The sequence below is a fragment of the Vulpes lagopus genome, chromosome 5, assembly GCF_018345385.1.
Source record: "Vulpes lagopus strain Blue_001 chromosome 5, ASM1834538v1, whole genome shotgun sequence".
Classification (NCBI taxonomy): domain Eukaryota; kingdom Metazoa; phylum Chordata; class Mammalia; order Carnivora; family Canidae; genus Vulpes; species Vulpes lagopus.
The window spans coordinates 90,261,920-90,283,133 of NC_054828.1; the positions used below are offsets into that span (position 1 = coordinate 90,261,920).

The 21,214-nt window shown below is 37.5% G+C and overlaps 1 protein-coding gene across 3 annotated transcripts in view; it reads left to right on the forward strand.

Annotated features, from left to right (window-relative positions):
• Positions 1 to 21,214, forward strand: part of CTNNA2 (catenin alpha 2) — a 1,087,920-nt gene that overhangs the window by 829,581 nt on the left and 237,125 nt on the right. For all 3 annotated transcript variants that reach the window (XM_041757142.1, XM_041757144.1, XM_041757141.1), the window contains exon 9: positions 20,484 to 20,636. In XM_041757142.1, coding sequence (XP_041613076.1) covers positions 20,484 to 20,636 — 153 coding nt within the window. The remainder of the gene's footprint in view (positions 1 to 20,483; positions 20,637 to 21,214) is intronic.

The window sequence follows — 21,214 nt, forward strand, 5'->3', positions numbered from 1 at the left end:
GCTCCTCCCATTATCATTCCTTAAATTCCCATCAGTCAGTCCAGTGGATTTCAACCCCTACATGCATGTCCAGTCCTTCCTATCCACTCCCATTGGGACTGCTTAATTGCTTTTCATAACAATCATGGTCAGAGCCTCACAACCAGCCTTCCTACCTTCAGCTTACTCTATCTCCAGCAGTGTAAGTCAGCATTCACACATCCTCATGCTTTTGCACTTGTTTCTGCCTAATGCCCATTCTCCCTTTTATTTTTCCCAAGAAAATTCACAATTTTTCTGAATGCTCTCTCTCCCTCTTTTTTTTTTTCCCCTAGGAAATTCACAATTTTTCCTACAAGGCTTAGTTTAAATGTCACCTTATCATCACAACCTTATCCAAGTCCTATAAACAGGGTTTACCCAGTAGGCTCTGGAGCATTTTAAAATACCCTTATTATGACACTTTTTACAGTAGATTTAAGTTATTTATGTCCTTTTGCCTATTCCCAGTGTTATTTTTTGTTTCTTCAGGACATATCCTAGTGCCTGAAGTAAAGTAAGCCTACGCCATACAGGGATTGAAAGAAGAACTGCCTGTATGTAGCCTTGGCACCTAAGAAATGTCACAGCCATCAATTAACCTTCATTCTAAACTCTCATGTCTCTGGTTCCATTGTTGTAACAACTAGATTTGTTAAAAAGCCAACTTACATTGTGATAAAATAGCTATTTACATTTTAAGAGAGAACTTCTCTGCCTCATTCCAGAAGTTTCCTGTTGCTGGACTGGCTTTAGAAAAGTCCCCTCAAGAACCTGCTGAAATGCAGATAGACAGCCCCACTTTGGGAGATTTTGATTTCATGTGCATATGGTGGGTGGCACATTAAACTCCATATCACCGTAATAAGCTTTCCAGATAATCCACGATGTTCTAGCAGGTTTGAATTCCTCTGCCTTTGTTTCTGAAAGTGGGAATGTTCAGACCTCATTACAGTATGTTGGGGGATGTATCTGAGGACTCCGAAGCCTTCCAACTTCTCTCTAATCCTCTACTAGAGCCTCTGCTTCCCCACTTCACAGACATAATACCTGTTGAGAGAGAAGGAGAATCCATGTTTGAGCCTTCTCTCCTTATGGACCAAGTTTAGAGATGGATGGTCTGTCTAATTGCTCACTGTGCCACGTGCAGGCCCGACAAAGGTGAGGCAAGTGAGGCACTAGCCTCAGGTACAAAATTTAAGGCATCACCAAAAAACTCAGTAATCAAGATAAATAATACTCTTATAGTATTTTAGAAAATAGAAATTAACACAAAAAATCCATTATGAGCAAAATATCAACACAGGGCAGTTACCAGAAGCTGGAATAAAAACAGCAGTACTGATTCTGTCTTTATTTTAGAGTGTTGCTATTTTGTTTATGATGGGTGAATCTATCCTTAGTCTTGGCTCTGCTCCAGAGTTTCTATCTATTAAAGTCTTTACTGCACCTGCTGTATGAGAGTTTCCCCTGAAAGTCTCAATGTCAAGAGGTTTCCTTGATTTCCCCTACATTAGTGGCAAAAGAGTTGACTTTTAAATTTTATGAGACCTTGGACTCCAGATTTGAAGACCTACTTGAATTGTGGTATCTTTTAGGTTGTCTTGCTCCAAATGCATTTCTTCTCAATATTTATCACAGTGACATGGGCTTTTTATGGCACTCTGAAGTGCTTCAGAGAAAACGGAGAGCATTTTAATACTGCTGATTTACTCTTTCAGGTCTACGGTAATTTCCTTACTGCCTAATTATAAGGCTCAGTTTAATTTACTCTACACATAATGTTTACTGATGCACATATGGTGCCACATTTCAGGAAACTGTACCCAGAACAGGTATTTTTGTCAGGTGGGAGCATGGAAAACTTCCTTCATATACAGAAAAAAAAATGCTAAGAAATGTTATTGTCTCAACAAAGAATGTCCCCCCAAAGGGAGGGAGAAAAAAAAAAAACTGCATCTATCTTTAACTTCATGAAAAAAGATGCAGTCCCTTTAAATGCTTACTTTAAAAGCTGAATGATGATTTTACATTACATGTGTACAAAGATTTTGTACACATAACTGGAAAGTTACCCCAAAAATTTGGAGGTAGGAATTGGAGAAAAAGAGAGCCGGGAAAGAAAAGCAGTAATATCTTCTGAGCTTTCTTCTTAACTATCTGAAAAAGGAAATATGGATTCAGTAGTTATGGATTCATAGACTCTTAGAGGTAGAGGATACCTTCTAAGTTTGTTTTTTTATTATTATTTTTTTTAATTTATTCATGAGAGACACAGAGAGACAGACACATAGGCAGAAGGAGAAGCAGGCTCCTCCAGGGGAGCTTCATGAGGGACTTAGTCCCAGAACCTCAGGATCATGACCTGAGCCAAAGGCAGACGCTCAATCACTGAGCCACCCAGGTGCCCCACGGCAAAAGTTTTTTATTCAGGCTCCTTAAGATCCTTCCATCAGCCTCTGATTTGGAGATTGGAGCTTATCCCTTCACTCAGCAATTTTAGTTGTTAGAAGTTGAATTAAGATTAGTGATTTTGGGATCCCTGGGTGGCTCAGTGGTTTAGTGCCTGCCTTTGGCACAGGGCATGATCCTGGGGTCTCAGGATCAAGTCCCACATCGGGCTCCCTGAATGGAGCCTGCTTCTCCCTCTGCCTCTCTTTCTGTGTCTCTCATGAATAAATAAATAAAATCTTTAAAAACAAATCAGTGATTTTGTAATTATCAATCACTGATACTGTTTTTTTTCTGCAAAACTTTTTTTTTAAACTTGCCTATGTTTAAGACGCAGATAAAAGTTTCAGTAAAGCACTCTATTTAGAGTTCCAAAGACTTACGAAGATAGAGTATTACTGCATGCAAATTCATTGCTTCACAATTAATTGGCTTGTCTTCCCATAGTTCTGAATGCTAACAGGCATACGTTTAGGAACTGAGCAGCTGATGCTGTCTTGTCACTGAGATACCCTCAAATAATCAACTCTCATGGTCGTCTGAGCCATTGCTCTCATTTGTAACTGGTTATGGACAAAGGTCAAAAAAGCAAAGCTGCCCACGGAAGCTGATGTTTGTTTAGCGTCCATTCTTTCCTTAACACTTTACCTACTATCCCTATGACAATTCTGTGGAGTGAGGATTACTATCAAAAGATTTTATTTTTTTCAGAGTAGAGTATTGAAGTTCCAGCAATAAAATTAAATTTTTTAATAATACAGAACTCTTAAGTTAGAAAACCCAAGTCGGCTGACTCTGAAGCCTGTCCTTTTAATGACTGTAGTTGTTAAAGTTGATACACTTTGGTCTTAGTTTATAGCTTTTATTAAAATTCCCTTAATAGGACAAGTGTAAGGTAAATATTAATTAATAATGAGCCTTGAGATTCTCAATAATAATCATAATAATAGGCTTCCTATTTAATAAAGTCACTATTTTTTTTTCCTTTAACCATCCATACCTGTGCCCAGCCCACTTCAAGACACTGTATCATGAATGAGATTCTGATAATTATTTTTCTAATTAATTATAGGGGGGAAAAGTAAAGGACTTTCATTTTAGCTGGGGGATCTCTGATTAAGTGCAGGTCAGGGAGACTAGCAGACCTGCCTGGTATATTCAGTGGGAAACAGTTGAATGGATTATGCTGTAGTGTTCCAGGATTACAGGAGAATCATTTGTCCTGAAGACTTTGGTGATCAGAAGAGATATCCCATCTGACTCAACCATCGGTGCTTGTGAGAAGTTTGGGTAGATAACCAGTAGCAGCCCCTCCTTTCCCTCCTACACTTCCCTGGTTTGTCAATTAGTGTATTAATCCTGTTAACTGTTAAGGGTGGGATTTCTATATTTTTATTTGATTCCTTTTATTTTAGCAAGGATTAGGCTTCCTTAAATAGCTATATTCTAAGTTATAATGTGTATAGGGGGTGACTGAAAAGCACCTTTGGTCATGGCAAGCTGGGTGATCTGAGCACTTGAGCAGGGAGAGGGAGGGCACAGAGTTGCAGGGGCAAGAAGAAGTCAGCACTAGTGAAGTATGCCTGACTAAGCAGATTTCCCACAGCCCCCTTTGAAATCTGCAGGCTTAGATCAATGTGACCCTGAGGCTGTATCCATAGATGCCATAACTAGTTGAAAGTGGATCACTTATGACTGATCATCTAGTCATTGTGTCTGCATATCACCATAGCAACTTGCTTGCCTGGTGCTCTTTGGGTGCATTCTCTGTGTATTTAGTCAGTCTGTGGAAGTACCCCGGTTTTGTTTCTTTCTTTATTATTTTTTGTGGTGGTTTTTGTTTTTTGTTTTTGTTTTTGTTTTTGTTTTGGCAAATTAGGGAGAAATAGTAGGATTTGGAGTTTAGTCCAGATTATAGCACCTATGTCAGACAAGTCAGGCAACCTAGCCAGATACCCTCCTAATTCCCAAAATTTGGGGGAAAAGTCAAGAACTTCTATGCTTCCATCTAACCTTTCCTCTTAATTCCCTTCCTCAAAGCTTCTGCTACAAAAGAAATCACTTAGAGACCATTGAAATAGCCTGTTTTCTAGAAGAGCATGAGGCAAAGGGAGAAGAAAAGTCAACTTGGTCAGATAATACCAGTTATACTGGACACTTGGGCGCTCTTTGAGGCCATCTCTAGCCTCCTCAGTTTCTCAAGCAGGTGGGTCCAGCAGATGCTCAGTCATAAGCAAGCAATGGGTGAATGGAGCCTGAAATAGCCAGGGGATTGCTGTAGTGATGCAACAGTGACATGGACAGAATGGAATGCTATCACCGTAAAATCCATCAATGAAAACATATAGAACGAGTGCCTGCAAACTACTACCTGTGATCCCAATCTGGCTCTCTGCCTGTTTATGAAATAAAGTTGTATTGTCAGCTCTTGTGCTGCAATGGCAGAGTTGAGTAGCCATGGAAGACATCAATTGGCTGCAGAGGCTAAAATATATATACTACCTGCCCTTCACAGGAAAGTAGGCCAACCTTTGCTCTAGAAGTAAGTCTATTTGAGATGAAACAAATATGGTGTAAGAGCCCAAATTTCCCTGAAAAACTGAGGGACCTTAAATCTAACCCAATCTCCTGCCTTTCCCTGAAACATATTTAGCACCAGTGTCATTTTATAGGATTTCTCCACACTTGGAAATGTGGAGTAATCATTGGGCCTGTCTGAAATGAAGTCCCTCTAGGGAAAAATTCAGCAGCTGTTGGAAGTGCAATGCTGTGCAATAGTTAAAGACAAGAAGCAAAGAAGTATAGCATATGGTGGCAGCACTCTGGAGAGCGAAGTTAGCTCAGAGGCACACAGTTATCTATAATTGGAATAGAGCAGAGGAGCATGGTGAATGGTTTTCCGTTTTAGAAAATATCATAGGCTCTTTAATGACCACAAATGGTCAGAAGCTTCAGAGGTTCATTTATTAGTAACATCTGAACCAACAAGTAAGGGCCCATCATTCCTCTTCCTTTACCCAACAGTATCTTATTCCATTTCCCATCCTACTCAAGTGAAATAAAGTGGCACTCATTTGAATCTGATCGCTGGAGTGGGAAATGGTGAGTTTTGGCTGAGCTTCTCCCAGGTGCTCTTGTATTTACAATGAGGATTCTTCTGAGACCCACAGGTCCAGATGATCTTACCCAAATTCTACTACAAATTCTACGACACTGTGGCAGGTATGTACAATTGACCCCACCAGAGAGAAATATGGTTTTGGAGAGTTGTTCTCTGTATCTTCCTTCAAACTCTTTAACCACACACCTTTATAGGCTTCTACTGTTAATCTACCATCAAATCCAACCAATCAGTGATTGTTTCTCCATATTGTCTAGGCAGTTGTGGGGGATCGAGTAGCACTTTATAAGCCTCCTAAGGGTCCTTGCTGGGTGAACTTACCTGATGCAACTTTTGGCTCTCTTACATTGGATTTAAGCAGCTTACACCCATTCAATGCCAACTAATCAATGACAGATATTAGATGCCCAAAATGAAATATCCAGGCATTTAAATTTAGACTTCCTTTTGTGGTAAGCAGTGCAGAAGGGGATAAAATGCTGGAAAGTAGTTGAATAGGTGTGGGAGTTAAGGATAGAAAAAAAATGACCTTTGTCCAGTGGGGTCTGTAAATTTGAATAGTCAGATTCATAAACACACATAAGCTCTTTTACATAAGTAAAAGAACACTAATCTAGGAATCAGAAAATCTGACCCCAGCATTTGCTGTATACAACCAACCCTTCCCTCATCTATACAACAAGTAAAATGATATTGTCCCTGCAAACCATAACTCTCACCCTCCCCATGACATTGTAAGGAAGATCAAATGAAATAATGTCAAGAAAAGTTCTTGGCAAACTATAAAACAAACATGCACAAAATTTTTATTAAGGTAATAAGCAGCCAAAAACTGAGTAGACTTTCCAAATATATAGGAAAATCATTCTGCCTTTTAGTGTGGGTTGAGGGATCTGAACAAGGTAGTTATGCTAGAAATGTCTTTTCTACCTTTGCCTTAGTTACCTAAAATTTCACCCTTTTGAAAAATGCCAAATCTTCTTGGCTAACAAACTGGGTATTTCAAATTATGTCTGTCCTGCTGGAGGCATGGAGAACTCCTGAGAGAAAAAATATCTGAGAGAAACCTGAGAGACAAAAAAGAAAAAAAAATCTTAAGTAATATGATGTGAGGGAAATGTAACAAATTTGAACTTCTAAAAAGTGTTTCTTAGGCCAAACTCCAATACATTTAACTCATGCTTACCTCTAAGCAGCATTATTTACAAAGCTAGTCAAGTATGTAAATGGTCAGGTTGATCATTGTAGTTTTATTAGTAAATGAGAATTGAGACAGCAGAAAGGTTTTCAGCCACAGGAGTAGATGGCTTGTCTTGTTTTTCTCTGGGTCCCTGGCCAGACATAGTGCTTGGTAAACCAGGACTTCCTCAAATGCTAGTAGCAGGAATGAATGAATGAATACCAATCACTGAGTAGAGAGAGCAGAATAAAGTAAGAAAGAGATAAAGCATATTTTTCCTCTCTGTGAACTTATTACTCTTATAATAACATTTTTGCATCTTCTAGTTAATTGTATTACTCTCTACCCCATTATAGTTTTGTGAATTTTCTCTCATTTACCCCCCCTTTAGAATAACATTTAAATATCTTTAATAGGAGTGCAGCATTTATGTAGGTTTTTCTTTATGTATAATTTTTTTCTGCTTTGAGATCAGAAATTTTTTTTATCCCTTTTGAGATTTGAAATGACAATTGAAGATAAATAACTAAAGGATGTTTATTAGTTTTTCAAAAATAAACATCAAGAGCCAAGAATATGGAATGGGAAAGGATAGTATCTTCAATAAAGGATAGTTTCCAGTGTTAGGAAAACTGGACAGCCACATGCAGAAGAATGAAACTAGACTCCTATTTTATACCATCTACAAAAACCAACTCAAAATGAGTAAAGACTTGAATGTGAGACCTGAATTCATTAAACTCCTAAAGGAAAAAGGGAGTAAGATCTTTGACATTAGTCTTGGCAATGATTCCTTATCTAGGATACCAAAAACAAAGTCAGCAAGAGCAAAACAAAAAAAGTGGGGCTACATCAAACTAGAAAGCTTCTAAACAGCAAAGGAAACCATGAACAAGATGTAAAAGCAACCTATTGATGGAGAAAATATTTGCAAGTCATATATCCAATAATGGGTTAATAGCCAAAATATATAAAGAATGCATACAATTTGATAGCACGTGCACAAAACTTTTTTTAAACGGACAAAGGACTTGAATAGTCATTTTCCAAAGAAAACATGCAAATGACCAGCAAGTATATGAAAAAGTACTCAACACCACTAATTACCAGGAAAATGCAAATGAATACCACAATAAGATATCACCTCACATGAAAAAAAAAAAGATATCACCTCACACCTGTTAGAATGGCTATCACCAATAAGATAAGAGATAACAAATGTTGGTGAGGATATAGAGAAAAGGGAACTCTTGCACATTGTCGGTGGGAATGTAAAATTAGTGTGCCCACTTTGGAAAACAGTATGGAGCTTCCTTAAAAAGAATTTAAGACAGAATCACCATATGACCCAGCAAATTCACTTCTGGACACATAATTGACCCTTGACCAACATGAATTTGAATTGTGCAGGTCCACAGTACAGTACCACTGTAAATATAATTTCTCACCCTTATGATTTTCTTAATGTTTTTTTCTAGCTTATTTCATTGTGAGAATACAAAACATAATGCATATAACATACAAAATATGTGTTAATCAACTATTTGTATTATCAGCAAGGCTTCCAGTTAATAGTAGATTATAGTGATTAAATTCAGGGGGAGGTAAAAGTTATATGTAGAATTTTAAAAAAAATTTTGTTTTAATTCCAGTTAGTTAACATACAGTGTTATATTAGTTTCAGGTGTACGGTATAGTCTTTCCACACTTCCATACATCACCTTATGGGTCATCATGACAAATGCACTCCTTAATCCCCATCACCTATTTTATTCATCCCTCCGCCCACCTCCCTTCTGGTAATCATCAGTTTGTTCTCTATAATTAAGAGTCTGTTTCTTCAGGACTCCTGGGTGGCTCAGCGGTTGAGTGCCTCCCTTAGGCCCAGGGCATGATCCTGGAGTCCTAGGATCGAGTCCCACGTCAGGCTCCCTGCATGGAGCCTGCTTCTCCCTCTGGCTGTGTCTCTGCCTCTCTCTCTCTCTCTCTCTTTGTGTGTCTGCCATGAATAAATAAATAAAATATTTTTAAAAAAGGAAAGGAAATTTCTCAAAGGCAGAAATAAAAAACAATCCACATATGAGTAAAATCTTGATATTTATCTTTCTCTGACTGATCTATTTCACTTAGCATAATACCCTCTAGCTCTATCCATATCATTGCAAATGGCAAGGTTTCATTCTTTTTTATGGCTGAATAATATTCCATTGATAAGTTATATGTGGATTTTTGAGTGTGTGGAATGTTGGTGCCCCTAACCCCCACATTGTTCATGGGTCAACATATATCCAAAGGAAATGAACGCAGGATATCAAAGAGATATCTGAAAAAAACAACAACAAAAAAAAAAACAAAAAAAAAAACAAAGAGATATCTGCAGTCTCGTGTTCATTGCAGTGTTATTCACAGTAGCCAAGATGTGGAAACAATCTGTTTATCAACAGATGAGTTGGTAAAGATATATATACAATGAAATATTATTCAGACATGAGATAAAAGGAAATCCTGCCATTTGTGACATAAATGGGCTGTGAGGGAATTATGCTAAGTGAAATAAGCTGAACAGTGACAGACAAATACTTCATGTTATCAATTATATGTGGAATCATAAAAAAAAGAAACTCATAACAACAAAATAGAAAAGTGGTTGCAAGGAGCTGGGGGTTAAGTGATATAGGGAATGATTGGCTAAAGGGTACAAACTTTCACTATAAGGTGAATAAGGTCTGAAGATCTAATGAAAACATGACTATGGTTGATAACATTGTATTGAAAAATTGAAATTTTCTAAAACAGTAGAACTTAAATGTTCTTAGCAAAAAAAAAAAAATGTATGCACTGTAATGGGTGTGTTAATAAACAGATGGGAGAGATTCCTTTCACAGTGTATATGTATATTAAATCACCATGATGTACACTTTAAATATCTAACAACTGTATTTGTCAGTTATACCTCAATAAAGCTAAAAAAAAAGAAGGAAACATCTATCCATTAAAAAGAATCACAGAGATATCCTCTCATTGGAGATTAAAATTGGACATGCAATCTTCAAAGCCTTATCTAAGTTTAAGCTTCTATGATTCTAGTTGGCTGGGGAAAGCCATTTTTTTCTTGTTCTGTCTTTTTCAGGGAACTGTTTCATATTCATCAAATGGTTGTGGGTTTTTAGACTTTGTGCAAAACACTTTGCAGTATCTATTTGAAGGTGGCTCAATATACATCATACACTCCTCATGTCCCACCCCATAGGCAGACAATTTCTGGTCATTTGAGACAGTCTATTTTTCTTTTTAAGTTTGTGAGTTAAACTGTGTCTATCCTTTCATCACTGTGCTGTCTTGCGAAATAAGGAAGTGGATTGTTAGATTAGGTACCATCCATTGACTATGTTCCTTTTGGTTTGCTGAGGAAAATGCAGTTATTTACATTGATGAATAGCCTTAATTGGGTAAAATAGACTGGTAGTGCTGAGCTAATACCTTTAAATGTCTTGTCTTCTGCAATTAATATTCCCTTGTCACACATACATTTAAACAGTTGGAAGAAAGCCTTGTATTCTTGACTCCTGTCAGACTTAACAAATGATTTTGTCAAGTCATTCCTTTCTGCCCTGGTTGATTGATAGCTAAATTTTGGTCTTCTAGCTTATGTAAAAAGTGTTAACTATGCCTTTCAGCTTGTAGGCAAGGGCATTTAAACCATTCTAATAGTCAATTTACAGAGGAATTACATTGCCTGTTTACTGGAGGGGTCAAAAAATGTGCCCCTGGTCATCAGGGACACAAATCAGAAGGCCCATGAGCTAATGAAGGCAGTATTTATGAGCCCCTGCATTCGCTGTATGACATGAAGTTCAAGGTGCCCCTGGTCTTGGCTGCTGAGGGCTCTGGCTCCCAATTTTGGGTATGCCTTTGCTCATGGACTATGTAATAGGTAGATCTATTTAGTATGAATAGAGCTTGATTCTAAAACTCTTAAGAATAATAATAATAAATAGAGTGCTAGGTTGTTACAGTACTAAATTTCATCTGGAGATTTTGGAGAGCTCTCTATAATAAGGCAGACCCCTGCTAATCTCTGCTACCACCTGGCTTGTAGATGTTCATACATAAGTGGATCCCAGTTGTTTCTGGGAGAAGTTTCACTTCCCTTGCCTTGAGCCTTTGTGGAGTATCTCACAGTTTACCATTTTAAAACACTATGGCCAAAAAAAAAAAAAATAAATAAAAAATAAATAAATAAAACACTATGGCCAATAAGTTATGTTACGATAGTTACATAAGAGCAACTATAGCCCATCAATATATTTTTGCAATAGATAGATCTTGAACCATGAGTCCTCCATTTTTTTTTTTTTTTTTACAGACTCCTAAAGCCCAGGAGGTCACAGAGTCTCATAGTGAGTATCCAGCAGGTCCCTTTCAGCTCCTGGAGTGGGGATTCATTAGGACTCAACACCACATCTGCCTCTGGAGGGACCACTGATTCCCTCTTGTGGTATCCATCTGCCACTGGTTCTGTTTCTTCATTCTCTCCACTGTGGTTTTCTTCCTTGTGCTCTTATCTTGGGGAAGACTTCCAGAATTCTATATGCACTTCACTCATTAATCAGGAAACTGGATCATGAATATGCCTGCAATTTTCTATGCCACCATCATATATAACCATTGCTTTTGATTAATAATGTATGCAACATATGAGAGGTTGTGTGTGTTAATATAGGCATGGTCTCTGAAGTCAGTGACTTCAAATTGGGTTCAAATTCTGCACTGCCAGTTTTTATCGGCCATGTGATTGTAAGCAAATGACTGAATTCTATTGCCTCAATTTCCTCACCTATAAAATGGAGAAAATAGTAGCCAGCTCTTTTCAGAGAAATAAACAAGTTATTCTAAGCATTCAGAATAGTGTCTATCATAAAGTAAGCATTAAATAAAGTTTGTTTGCTGTCCTCCTCACTACTTTTCCTCCCTGCCCCACTGCTGCAGTCTACTTCTGTCTTCTCCATGTGCCCTCCATTCTTCCAACCTCTCCTTCACTTCTTTTTGCTGCACTCAGCAATTGTGAGCTCCATATTCCATTAACATTTTTACCAGCACCAAGGCAAGTTGTGTCCATGTTGGCTTGAGGCTCCTTGGAGATCCACGATCATCCTAGCACTCCCTTGGATCTTAGAGCAACATTTTGCTATTTCTCCCAATGAAAGCTATTGCTCTAGCCTATTATGGAGGAAGAAGGGGACTTTGACACAGTCCTGTGTGTCCTGGGTAGAAAATAGAACCAACAGAAGGAGCCAAGCGCCTGCTACTGTTTTTCAGGATGAGCCCCAACCAACCCCTTCTTGTCTCAGCCCCCATGATTTTTCTTTTAAGTACAACTTTTGAATTAAGGGGCTTGTTAAATCTATACAAATAAGAAATTGCAGCTATGATATTTTTAAGCATGGCCCATGACTGTATAATGGAACATATAGAGCAGACTGTGCTTAATTCAGTGATTTTGGTAAAATAACTGAATTGGAATGACATTAAACTAGTTAACTGATTAGGAATTTATCTTGATGGTGTCTGCCCAAAAAGATGATTAAATGACCACAAAAGCTTACTCTAATTAAATACGTATATTATCTCATCAGTTATCTATTGTCACAATAGTGTAGTATAACATTTCAGGGGCACACAGTAATATTTGTTTCTCACTAGTCTGGGATGGTCACCTTGGTTGGGTCCTCTCATATGTCTGGCTTCAGTTGCTCTTGACTGACCTAAAATGGCCTTCATTGGGATGACTGAGGTGACTCAGTTCTATTCAACACTTTTGCTTTCCTTCTTGGGAGTCAAGTGTCTAGCCCAGGCATGTGCTTCTCAAGGAAATGGCAGAGAGCAAGACCAAGCAAGCCTGAGGGTGAATGGACCTTTCGACCCCCTGTATGCATCATGATGGCCAATATCTATTGTCTCTAAGCATGTTACATGCCCAGCCCAGAGCCAGAGACAGCAGGCACTACAGAGTTACATGGCAATGGGAATATGTATGAGGAGAGGTAAATAATTAATACATTAATACAACAAATCTGTTGCATTATTTAAGTTGGTTTCAGTGCTTCTTATTCCATCAAGACATGTTCCAATTTTTATCCTGGCTGTATTAGCACTCCTAGGGGAAAAATCTAAAGGGCAAGAACTATTTATCGGGCTAAACTAAACTGTCACATGTTTGCTGTTGGGGCCACGCACATAGGTATTGCTAACGATGACAGGTGTACTTTGAATTAATCCAGTAGAGCCTGAATGGGAGAGTGGGGGCATGGAGAAAAGCATGAAGACTGATAACTGTTATCGTTGCTGTTGCTGTTTTTTTTTTTTAAGTAATTGGTTCCATTAAGTGAAGAAGCTAGTATCCCAATTAAAATGACTTTGCTTCATAGAAGATAGTGCCATCAGGATAATGAATAGAATGACCAAAGAATTTTGTATTTCTCTTATAAAGGAAACAAAATAAAGCAAAACCAGTGACTATTTTCTAAGTGCTCTTCCACAGCATCATAGATATGCCTCTGCTCTCCTGTCTGCCCCCACCCTCAGCCCAAACAATGAACAGTGCCATCATTACCAGCGGGCTGTGTGCATTGATGGCACCTTTGCTTATTAAAGTGGCTTTCTGTGGATTACTGCACGGACTGATTACCTTAATTGACCTTCATCCTGGCTAAAATTTGCCTGACTTAATGAGGCTCAATTTTTCTCAAGCCCCCTAGGCAGGATGGTTCCTGGCTCAGACACTTTGTTACTTTGATTTTTCATTTTTAATAACAATTACACCCCAAAGCTTGAGGAAATATGGTAAAATGTGTCAGTAATTGTCAAGAGCCCTGAGAAGCTACATCCATGGAAAAATTTTAAGGTTTCCATGTTTTGAGCCCATTTAAAATCACCCTCTACCCCAAATTTGACCTTGGTTGGTATGGCTTACAAAATTCTAGTGAAGAATTTAGTACTTGTTGACAGAATTTTTCTAAACATCTGTCTAAATGACAAGACAGATGTTCAACAGTCAGACATTTGTTAAATGTCATCAGCCCAGCCTAGACACTTGGATGTTAACTTTTATTTCTAAAAGTCAGGATGGCAGTGGATTGCTCAGACATACACAATTCTGCGTGAAAACTGGAATGCAAAAAGACTTAACTTGCAGGGAACTTAAAGCAAAGAAAGCTTTCACATTGCAGGATAAATAGGATTGATTAGTATTAGCCACCTGTGCGGAGAAGTATTATGAAATACTATTTGAGCTCAGCATAAAAGAATGCTATGATTGATTAATCATGTCTGGCATAGGGATAGAAAGGAAATGTTAGCATACTTTCCATTCCTGACCTCGTTCATAGTTTCTGATCTTATCCCTTATAAACAATGCTTCATCTTTATTATTTCCTGCATCTGTTTTGTCCACGATCTGCCTATGCTTGATTAACTGAATTATTGATCTACTAGATATATTTTTTATTGGCCAGTCTTTGTTTTTGAGTCAGCCTCTGAATTCCCTTCATGTGTTTGGGGGAACTCATTATATGAATTTTGGTATAAGTAGTCAAATAGCCAGTATACTTATTTTCACAAACGCTTTTCCCCAATACTTTCTTTCTTCATGCTTGCAACTAGGTGTTGTTGGCACATGACCCAGAATTTGAGTTTATATTTCACTCAGATAAAAATCAGGTGCATTTGCCTAAGAGTTTGAATCAAAAGCTAGTGACACAAAGGCACAAGGTGTTCTAACATTTCTGAATTCTATCCTTCTTTGAACTAGCAGAATAGGCTTTCCACTTAAATCTGCCAGAATTAGTTTCTATGTTTGCAACTAAGAACTTGACTGATGCAATAGGTCTTCTAAGGCGGTGCTCCTCAAACTTTATAGTGCTTAGGAATCACCTACATGCCTTATTAAAATGCAGATTCTGAATGAAATACAGGTCTGGGATGGGGCCTGAGGTTTGCATTTCTCTCAGGAATTGGCAGTTGTGCTGGCCTGTGGTTCACCCTTTAAGTATGAAGGGTCTGAAGAAGGAAAGGCAGCTTTAAAGAAGGCAGAGCTGGCAGGGAAAAAGAAAAGAAAAGCAAAAAAAAAAAAAAAAAAAAAAAACCAGGAAATATTTTTCAGTCAGTTCTAGTTAAGGCAGACTAATAAACTTCAAAATGTACAAAGGGTCCAACACAATATAATAGTATTTTTAATCATGTAATAACACTGGGCCAGTGACAGTATACTGGGAGGCTCTCCTTCATGCATTCAGGGAGTCAGATTGATTGTTGGAAGGTGGGTGGAGCTTGTCCATCTTCTTCAGCTATGGCTTCTCAGGTCACCTTGGGTGTCACATCTAGATTCCACCGAGATAGAAAGGGAGAGGAATATTAAGGAGTGTAGGTTAGAAGTGTCTGCTTGGTGTTTTTAAGTTTTTTATTATAAAGTAAACACAGGTATAGAAACCACACACTATGAATACATAGTTCATTAAATTGCTATTATGCAGACACTCTTATAACCACTATGGAGGTCAAGAAGTAGAAATCTGCCAGCCTCCTTAAAACTCCTTTCTATGCCTCCAGTCTTCTCCAAAAATAACCATTATCCTGACTTTTAGAGTGTTGACTTCCTTATGTTTCTTTGTGGTTTAGTCACCCTAATGCACATCATCAGATGATGTAGTTTAGTTTTGCCCATAGTTTGGGATATATTTTTTTAGTCTCTTAACCTGTTGTGTCCCCTTTCATCCATTTTCTTTTGCTTATAATCCATCTGTTGAAGAACCTGGATGGCTTGTACTGTAAGTTTTCCACAGTTTGCATTTGGCCAATTAGATGCATGTGGTACAGGTCCATAGGTTATTCTGTATTTTCTGTAAATCACTAGAGGGATCCAGGGCTTCTATCCATTTCAGGTTTAATCCCTTTGGCAACTCTATAGTTGGGATTGTGCCATTTCATCAGAAGGTACATGGTGTCTAGTTTGTCTTTTCTTGTGTGTGTAATATTTTCAACCACTCATGTTCATTGCTTAGATTTTTTTTTCAATTCATGAAAGGTCACAAAATGGTGGTTTTCTATCATTTTGTTTCCATTTAAGTGGAGGAAGTTTATAAAAAGACAATTTCTTCATAAAGAATTTTAGTTCATACAGGAAAGGCTTGATTCTTTCAAGAGAAATAAATTGGTTCCTTGTCATCCTCTAAAGTGACTGGCGGGATCCCTGGGTGGCGCAGCAGTTTAGCGCCTGCCTTTGGCTCAGGGCGCGATCCTGGAGACCCGGGATCGAATCCCATGTTGGGCTCCCGGTGCATGGAGCCTGCTTTTCCCTCTGCCTGTGTCTCTGCCTCTCTCTCTCTCTGTGACTATCATAAATAAATAAAAATTAAAAAAAAAAATAAAGGTGACTGGCTAGTTTCTTTCTTTTTTCTTTCTTTCTTTCTTTCTTTCTTTCTTTCTTTCTTTCTTTCTTTCGTCATCATAAACTCATGTATTTAAATATATCTGATGGGTTTTAATCCACTGGATTTTAAAATTTTTTGTGAAGTTCAAATTGTCTAATCTTTAGCCAAGTGAGAAGCTCCTAAGTTATTTTTGCATGAGCCTAGCTGTCTTTGATAGCTTTTTGCTATCTGGCACAATAAGATATTTCAGGCCTCTTGGTGTATCTCAGCCTCAAAGTGCTAGCCATTTCTCCAAGAAGCCCTGATTTGTTTTAATGGAAAACAATATTTCAAAATGTTCACTGTTATTGGGCTGGCCATTGTTTTAGGCCTTTTCATTGGACAGAACTGGGAAATTCTGTATGTGTTTAGTTTAAAATCTTGGGTTCATATTGATATTTCTTCTTCAGATCTAGGATTATAGGGTTTTTCCTAAACCTCTTCTTTATTTTTTTCTTCTCTTTTCTACACCAGTACTCATTAACAAGGATAAGAGATAAATTCTCATGACTAACCATTTACTTTATTCTACCTTTGAACACAATAATGTAGGAACAATAATATTCATACTACTACTATAATTAAAATTACACATAACAGTTACAATATTTTTATATAACCTCTTCCCTTTTTCTTCTCATTTTTACAGTGTTATACTATGTCTTCATTACCAGATCATATAAGATAATCTCTCTCATTCAATCATCATATATTCTTAGTTCTACAAACAAGTATATATCTAATGTTCACTGTGTTTCATGTTGATGTTTTCGGAGTAATTTTGGTTGTTAAATCTCCTTCTCTAACAGATTCCCTGACAAAGTTACAATGGAACAATATTTTCTGAGTTCTTATTTGTTGATCAAATTTTGTCTTTCCCTTATATTTTTCAAAGTCAGTTTTGCTGGCTATAAAATTCTTAGCTCACATTTTCTTTCCTTGAGTATCTTAAATTATAGTATTTCATGTTCTTCTGGTATAAAGCTTTGCTATTTAAAAATCTGATGATCATCTATTTTTCTTTCCTTTATAAGTCATGTGTTCTATTTGCCTAAACACACAAGGATTTCCTCCTCTGTTTATTTTTTAGAATCCAGTTATTTTGCCTGACAATATACATCAGTCTTCTTAGGTACATGGTATGTCCTTCCAGAATGTAGTTAATGTGTCTATGAAAGTTGTCATGAGTTATAATTTTTAGTATTTGTTCTGTCTTCTTATCTTGTTTTTCTTCTTCAGATACCTCTGGTACCCATATATTAAATTTTTCTTTATCTATCTTCAATATTTGTCACTTTATCTCAAATTTTTAAAAATATTTTTTAAAATTCTTTTTTATTTTATTTATTTTAAAGATTTATTTATTTGAGAGACAGAGCAGGGAAGGACAGAGACAGAGGGAGAGAGAAACTCAAGCAGACTCTATGCTGAGCATGGAGCCTGATGTGGAGCTTGATCTCACAACCTAGAGATCACAACCTGAGCCCATAACCTCAGCTGAAACCAAGAGTCTGATGCCTAACTGACAGTTAGAAGGTGGCCCTCTTTTGGATTTTAAAATGTTTTCCTTCTTTTCTCTTTCCACTTCTCCTAAGGCATTGCTATTGTGTTTATTCATTCCTTAGTCTTTTTCCTTTTTCTTTTCTTTTTTTTAATTTTTTTTTTCTTTTTAAAGGACTTTTATTTTATTTATAACTCTTTCATAAGCTTCATGATCTAGGGGTACCTGGGTGGCTCAGTTGGTTAAGTGTCTGACTTTGGCTCGGGTCATGATCTAGGGGTCCTGGGATCCAGCCCTGGATGGGGCTTCCCGCTCTGTGGAGAGTCGGCTTGTCCCTCTTCCTCTGCCCCTCCTCCCCGACTCGTGCTTGCTCTCTCTCTCTCTCCCTCTCTCTCTCAGTCTCATATGAATAAATGCAATATTTTTTTAAAGTTTCAAGACCTCATTCTGTAATCTTTCCTTTTTTCTAACTTACATCTTTTCTCATATTATCATTTTTTACTGTATTTTTATTTATTTGAGATAGTTTACAGTTTTAATCTGAGGTATATGTATATGTTTCTGGCATACTTTCAGTGTGTGTAAGGGTGGTATTATATTCCTTATTCTTCTCTTTCTTGTAAAAACTTTATGCGAGTTTTGACCTTGATAATTTTAAGTTGCTCAGTTTTATATGAATTAACTCTCCTTGAAGGTTTAGAAAGAGGCTTGATGCACTCAGCTATTCTAACTTCACAGAGTTCTCACATCTGTTATTTTTGTATGTTGTTAAGAAATATGGTGGACTTGATTGCTGAGATAGCCTGGCTCTCTGCTCATCTTCCCCATTTCATCAGGGCCTTCTTTTTCTTTTACCTCTATTATCTCTGTCAAGTTCAATTTTGATTATACTCTCAATAGTTTCTCCTTCATGTAGGACTCTATCCTGGAAGAGAGCCATAGCAGATCAGTTTCAAGTATTCACTGCACCGTTCCCTCAGATCGTCTTACCATTGGCTCTGCCACTTGTTACCTTATAATTGCAGACAAGTTATTTAACGTTTCTCAGTCTCATTTTCTTCATTTGAAAAACTAGTATAACAATTGTACCTATTTTATGGTGGTGTTTTGAAGATTAAATGATATTATATGTAAAGATATTAATTGAGTAGCTGGTACATTGTGTGTATCTGGATTATATGAGCTCACCAATAGCCAACATCATTCCTGAGCTGTAGTTTATATAGTTTTTTTTTTTTTCAAGATTCATTATTTATTTATTTGTTTATGATAGAGAGAGAGAGAGAGGCAGAGACACAGGAGGAAGGAAAAGCAGGCTCCATGTCGGGAGCCCAATGTGGGACTCGATCCCGGGACTCCAGGATCGCGACCTGGGCCAAAGGCAGGCGCCAAACTGCTGAGCCACCCAGGGATCCCCCCTGAGCTGTAGTTTAAAACATGCTACCAAATAAGTAGCTGATTATATTAACATTGCATAAGCTTTATCTATTTTATATGGTGAAATATCAAGCTCAATTCAGAGGTAAACCAAACTAAGTTATATATATACATATATATATACCTTATTGTAATTAACACAAAAAGGAACTGATTTTTTCAAAGTTCTCCTTCTTCTAATGATAAATATATATGTATCACCTTCCTGAAAGTTGTGCCTGAATACTCCTGAATAATTATACTTGTTTGGAAAATATACACATTGTTTGCCATCTTCTCTTGCATTTATTTGAGTGTTTTCTCCCTGTATACATCCTGACAATTATGAGCAAAGCAGCACTGACGTGTTTTTCTAGATACAGTTTCATTTTTTTTCATGCAGCTGCCCTGCTTCCCATTTTAACAATGTGGAAATGGTGTGTAATTAAGCATTGTTAGATATTTGGGTATGTTTATTTTTACTTACCTTGAAGAGTAATTCTAGGTACTTCTTACTGGCTCACTGCAACTGTATCATCATAGCACTTGGAGGTTGTGAGAAGTTTCATGTTTCTACCTTCAGCAAATTCGAACAATGGATTTAGAAAGGGCAGACTACTGCAAAAAAGGTGAAGTTTTAGGGGTGGCTTCAAGGCCTATCTCTTCATCTAAAGCTCTCCCCACTTGCTAGTTGATGCTTAGATTTCTCCTTTTTTCTAACAAGCCTTGAACTGAGCCCTGTGTCCTTGAGCTGTATCATGATTCAAAACTTCCTAAATGGAGACATTTGAACCAATGAAGGAGGAAAATAGACATTAGATAGGAGAGGGCCTATAATGTATTAAGCTAAAGGCCATATATGTAACTTTCAAATTGATATATTATACAGTTAATTGAAAACCATCTATCAGTTATCTCTCTGTTTCACCTTTTTTTTTTTTTCTAAAGACTTTTATTTATGAATGAGAGACATAGAGAGAGAGAGAGAGGCAGAGACACAGGCAGAGGGAGAGGCAGGCTCCATGCAGGGAGACTGACGTGGGACTCGACCCAGGGTCTCCAGGATCAGGCCCTGGGCTGAAGGCGGCGCTAAACCGCTGAGCCACCAGGGCTGCCCTCTTTATTTTACTGTGATATGATAAACACTGGGAAAATTAATAAGAGTTGAAACATTATTTCCATGGATAATGAGAACTGGGCATAGTTTAGAAAAATGTTTTATTCTCAGGTAGTTATTTAATCCATATCACTAAATGAATAATAGACTCATAAATACACCATTCTTCTATTCCTTAATTGTGTGTGTTTTGTTTTTGTTTTTTACTGCAGCTTCGGAAAGCAGTGATGGATCACATATCTGATTCTTTCTTGGAAACCAATGTCCCTTTGCTAGTTCTCATTGAGGCTGCAAAGAGTGGGAATGAAAAGGAAGTGAAGGAATATGCCCAGGTTTTCCGTGAGCACGCCAACAAACTGGTGGAGGTAAGTCAGGAAAAGCCTGAGGAGTAGAATTTACTGTTGGGTTTAGTCTCCACATATAGCTCTTGCAGTTTCAGTAGATAGCCCTTCTTTAGCTTTCCTGAAGAAAAAAAGTCTTGGAACCTCTTTTTTTTTTTTTTTTTTTACCTTCTGATGCTTCCATTCCTTGCAGAAGAGGAAGATTATTAGTATCCTCTCCTTTATCTCCCCACAATTCTAAACATGTTCTGGAAAATGATAATTTTTCTGAAAAAATAGGAGAGGCTAAGATAGGAGAGGTAGAAGAGAAGCTCCAAAATGCTGAATGCCAGCTTTGATTTGAAGGAGTTGAATTAAAATTGCCAAGTGAAGGTTTAAATATTGATCCCTTTTCTTCTTCCTTATCCCCATCTCTACTCCATGCCTCTGCACCTAGATTAGCTGGCCACATTATGAACTGGTGAAAAAAATATCTCACTTTCCCCATAGAGATACTGGGATACCTGATGAAGGATCTTGGGGCAGTAGGATGAGATGAGTCCAAGTTCAGAGTCCTAAGGATATTCTATGTGTGAGATAAACCAATGGGAATTGTCTTATAA